This window comes from Leucopleurus acutus (genome assembly GCF_964270905.1).
Source record: "Leucopleurus acutus genome assembly, chromosome: 3".
Lineage (NCBI taxonomy): Eukaryota > Metazoa > Chordata > Mammalia > Artiodactyla > Delphinidae > Leucopleurus > Leucopleurus acutus.
Window position 1 is genome coordinate 4,299,092 of NC_139145.1, and position 3,510 is coordinate 4,302,601.

Genomic DNA, 3,510 nt, shown 5'->3' on the forward strand with positions numbered 1-3,510 from the left:
AAACCAGAGTGGCCAGTAGATAATCATTGAATCTGAGTGATGGGTACACGTGGGGAGGGTCATTATTCCATTCTTTCTACTTGGGTGTGTTTGACACTTTCCACTATAAATAGTTGAAATGCTGAGAACATTCAAATTAAATCCATAGTTCAGTTCATCGTAACCTACCCAAGGTGCTCTCTCGGTTGAATCAAACGTGCGATGCTGATGTAAGACATGAACACTCAGGAGAAGCTGGGCAAGGGGTCCATGGAAACTATCTCTAGTACCTTTGCAACTTTTCTGTAAAGCTAAAATTATTCCAAAGTAACAAGTTTATCTTTTGTTTAAGGTTTAAATGAATCATAAGCATATGAGAAATCAGCCACTCCCGTGCCCAGTATTGGAACGGAGGCACAGGGGCCCCGTCGCAGGGCCACCAAGGACATGATGCACACAGCAGCCCTGAGAATACCGCCCCCCCCCCGCCCCCATATACCCTCACTCGCCCACAGATGCCAGGAGCCAGCCTTAGGCCCAGCTTGCCACACGCGTGGCATGAGGGGCCGGCCCGCCCCACAGCAGCCAGGGCAAGAATCTGCTTTCAAACCCACTTTATTATCTAGAAACACTCCTCACTTCTACCCTCCCCGCCCCGATCTCCACCAGCCAGGGGCAGCGGTCCTCAGAGGGGTTCTGGAGGCCCCTCCAAGGATTCGCTGGTCTCAGGTGCCCCCACGGAGGTGGCACTCCCGCGGCGGGGGGCGCTGGCTCGGGTCAGCAGCTCCAGCCTCCGGAAGCGCAGCCGGGTCTGGATGGCCCAGATCGGGGGGCGGTGACCGGGCAGCGAGGGGTCCTCCTCGTACCCATGGCTGCTGACAGTGGAGTCAGAGCTGTCCTCCGTGCTGACCACCGACTGCTTGCACACAGGGCAGGAGCGCCGGGTGGGCTGGGAGAACCAGGGCTTGATGCACTTGCAGTGGTAGGTATGGGAGCAGGGCAGGATCTTGAGCTGGTCACCTTCCTCGTATTCATCCAGGCAGATGGCACACAGGTCGTGAAGCCTCGTGAAAGTGCTCACCTGGGCCCTCTGGCTGGCCCACGCCTTGACCCCTGGCCCGTGGGCCCACCAGGCCCGCAGCCAGTTCCATAGATACCACAGGACGAAGAAGGCGGTCATGAGCAGGGCCAGGGTGCAGCCCAGCACCCAGGAGATGGCCAGCATGGGGTGGCAGTCCAGGTCCGGGCAGGCCGGCTGGTCGGGCAGCAGGAGGATGTGGGCCAATTTATCGCAGCGCACGATGACCCGCAGGTCCTGGGAGGTGGCCTCGCCCACGAACACCGAGGGGATGGTTATCTGGCGCCGCAGGTCCTCGTAGACATAGGCCATGAGCACCAGGTCGTCAGAGCGCACGTTGTACACGATGGCCGCCTGGAAGCCGGCCCGCTGGGCGTGCAGCACCTTGAGGTCAAACGTGCAATCGTACCGGCGGATCAGCACGATGCCACCCAGGGAGCCGTTGCCCGGCCGCGGGCCCTCGATGGGATGGCACGCGTTGGCCGGTCTGGCCTCCGTCAGGTAGCCCCGCACACCTTCGGGGGCTAGGGGCACCCCGAACAGGGCCGGCAGGTCCGCAAACTCCACGGTGCTTGAGTTACCATCCAGCACGGCTCGCACCACCGCCTGTGTGGGCACCAGCAGCCCCAGAAGGATCAGCGAGACCCTGACTGCCCCCAGGGCCAGGACTGGCCAGGGCTGCCCCATGGCCAGCCCCTCCTTCTCTGGCTGTGGTGTGGAGCTAGGTCCCGCTGAGGACCATGGACAGGAGGCCTCCAGGCATCTCCAGGACCTCCCAGGGGGCCCATGGCTGGGGTGTGAATGGAGTTTGAACGGGTGGCTCATAGGCAGTTAGGCAGAGCAGCTGGGACCTGCGTGGCCCTAGACAGAAACAGCTCCTGGTGGCAGCCCAGCGTGCATTGTGTCTTTGAAGGCTGGTCCCAGGAGGAGCTGACCTACCCAGGCGGCCTTCCTAGCAGATGACGCTGAGACCAGGAGCCCCCAGAGTTCTAGATGCCCCCGGCCTCTGTGACATCATCCTGTTACATCCTGCTCCCTCACCCACACGCCCCACCAAGACAGAATTCCTGGGGCTCTGACCTGGGGGGCTGGGCAACCTTCGCAAAAACTTCTGGACGGCTTAGCGCATCCCCAGCTCCTGGACCTCGTAAGGCCCAGAGGTGCCACAAAGTGGGCTGGCGGCTGCCCCACCACCACCCCATGGCTTGGATCCGGCCCTCACACTTACGTTCTGCCAACATCATCTCCCCAAGCCTCCTAGGGATCCACTGAGGAAGGGGCTAATTTTCCCCCCCTTTTGAGATTTCCAGGGGACTCAGACTTGTTCAGGGCACCCTCTGCCCATGAGGTCTTAGAGCCCAAATCCCAGATATCCTCCCTCTCTTCCCCTCGCTCATTCTGCTCCAGACACATGGGTCTCCTTGCTGTGCCTCCAACACACCAGACCCGGTCCTGCCTCAGGGCCTTTGCACAGGCTGTTCCCTCAGCCTGGAATGCCCTTTCTCCCTGTGATCGGCTCTTTCTCACCCTTCAGGTTCTCAGTTCATATGTCCTCAGAGTCTAACTGACTTGATATGGGGGGAGGGAGAAGTGCCAAGGTCAGAGCTTCCTTTCTAGCCAGGTCTCCAGCTGTCCCTCATCCCTCAGCCAGAGCCCTGGCCATCAGCCTCATGACCCCCAACTCCTCATACTCAAATCTCCCATCGTGAGTCTGCCACCTGGCTGGGCAGCCTACTCAAGCCCTGATTCCTTGCTCTGTCATTGACAAGCTGTGTGATGCCAGATAAGTCACTTAAGCTCTCTGGGCCCCAGCTTCCAGATCTGTAAAATGGGTGTAATGATGAGAAACCCGTCTTGTAGGGCTGGTGGTATGAGAATTAAATGAGAGAATGCCTGATTGGCATTCAGCATAGGGTCTGAATTTTTTCATTCTCCCATAACAGACCTGCCTCCAGTTCACAACTCTTTCAGTTCATCACCACATGCCAGCCAGGGATATTTCTAAAATCTCAATCCTCTGGTCTCTCCCATGCTCTAAACTCTCCCATGGCTCCCCATTGCCCTCCAGATAAAGTCCATGTTCATTTCTGTGTCCTACAAGCTCTCCCATGGTCAAGCCCCTGCCAATCTCCAAAGCCTCAATGCTTTTCTTTCTTTTTTAAAAATTATTTGTTTATTTATTTTTGGCTGTGTTGGGTCTTCGTTGCTGCACGCGGGCTTTCTCTAGTTGCAGTGAGCGGAGGCTACTCTTCGTTGCGGGGCACAGGCTTCTCATTGCAGTGGCTTCTCTTGTTGCAGAGCACGGGCTCTAGGCGCATGGGCTTCAGTAGTTGTGGCGCATGGGCTTTGTTGCTCCTCAGCATGTGGGATCTTCCCAGACCAGGGCTTGAACCCATGTCCCCTTCATTGGCAGGCAGATTCCTAACCACTGTGCCACCAGGGAAGTCCCCTCA

The 3,510-nt window shown here is 57.9% G+C and overlaps 1 protein-coding gene across 1 annotated transcript; it reads right to left on the bottom strand.

The window, feature by feature from the left end:
- Positions 1-664: 664 nt before the first annotated feature.
- ZNRF4 (zinc and ring finger 4) lies at positions 665-1,882 on the bottom strand (the record flags this gene model as incomplete). The annotated part of the gene is made up of 1 exon (XM_082835377.1): positions 665-1,882. One exon carries the CDS (start codon positions 1,880-1,882, stop codon positions 665-667), a length of 1,218 nt encoding a protein of 405 aa, XP_082691503.1.
- Between the last annotated feature and the right edge of the window lie 1,628 nt (positions 1,883-3,510).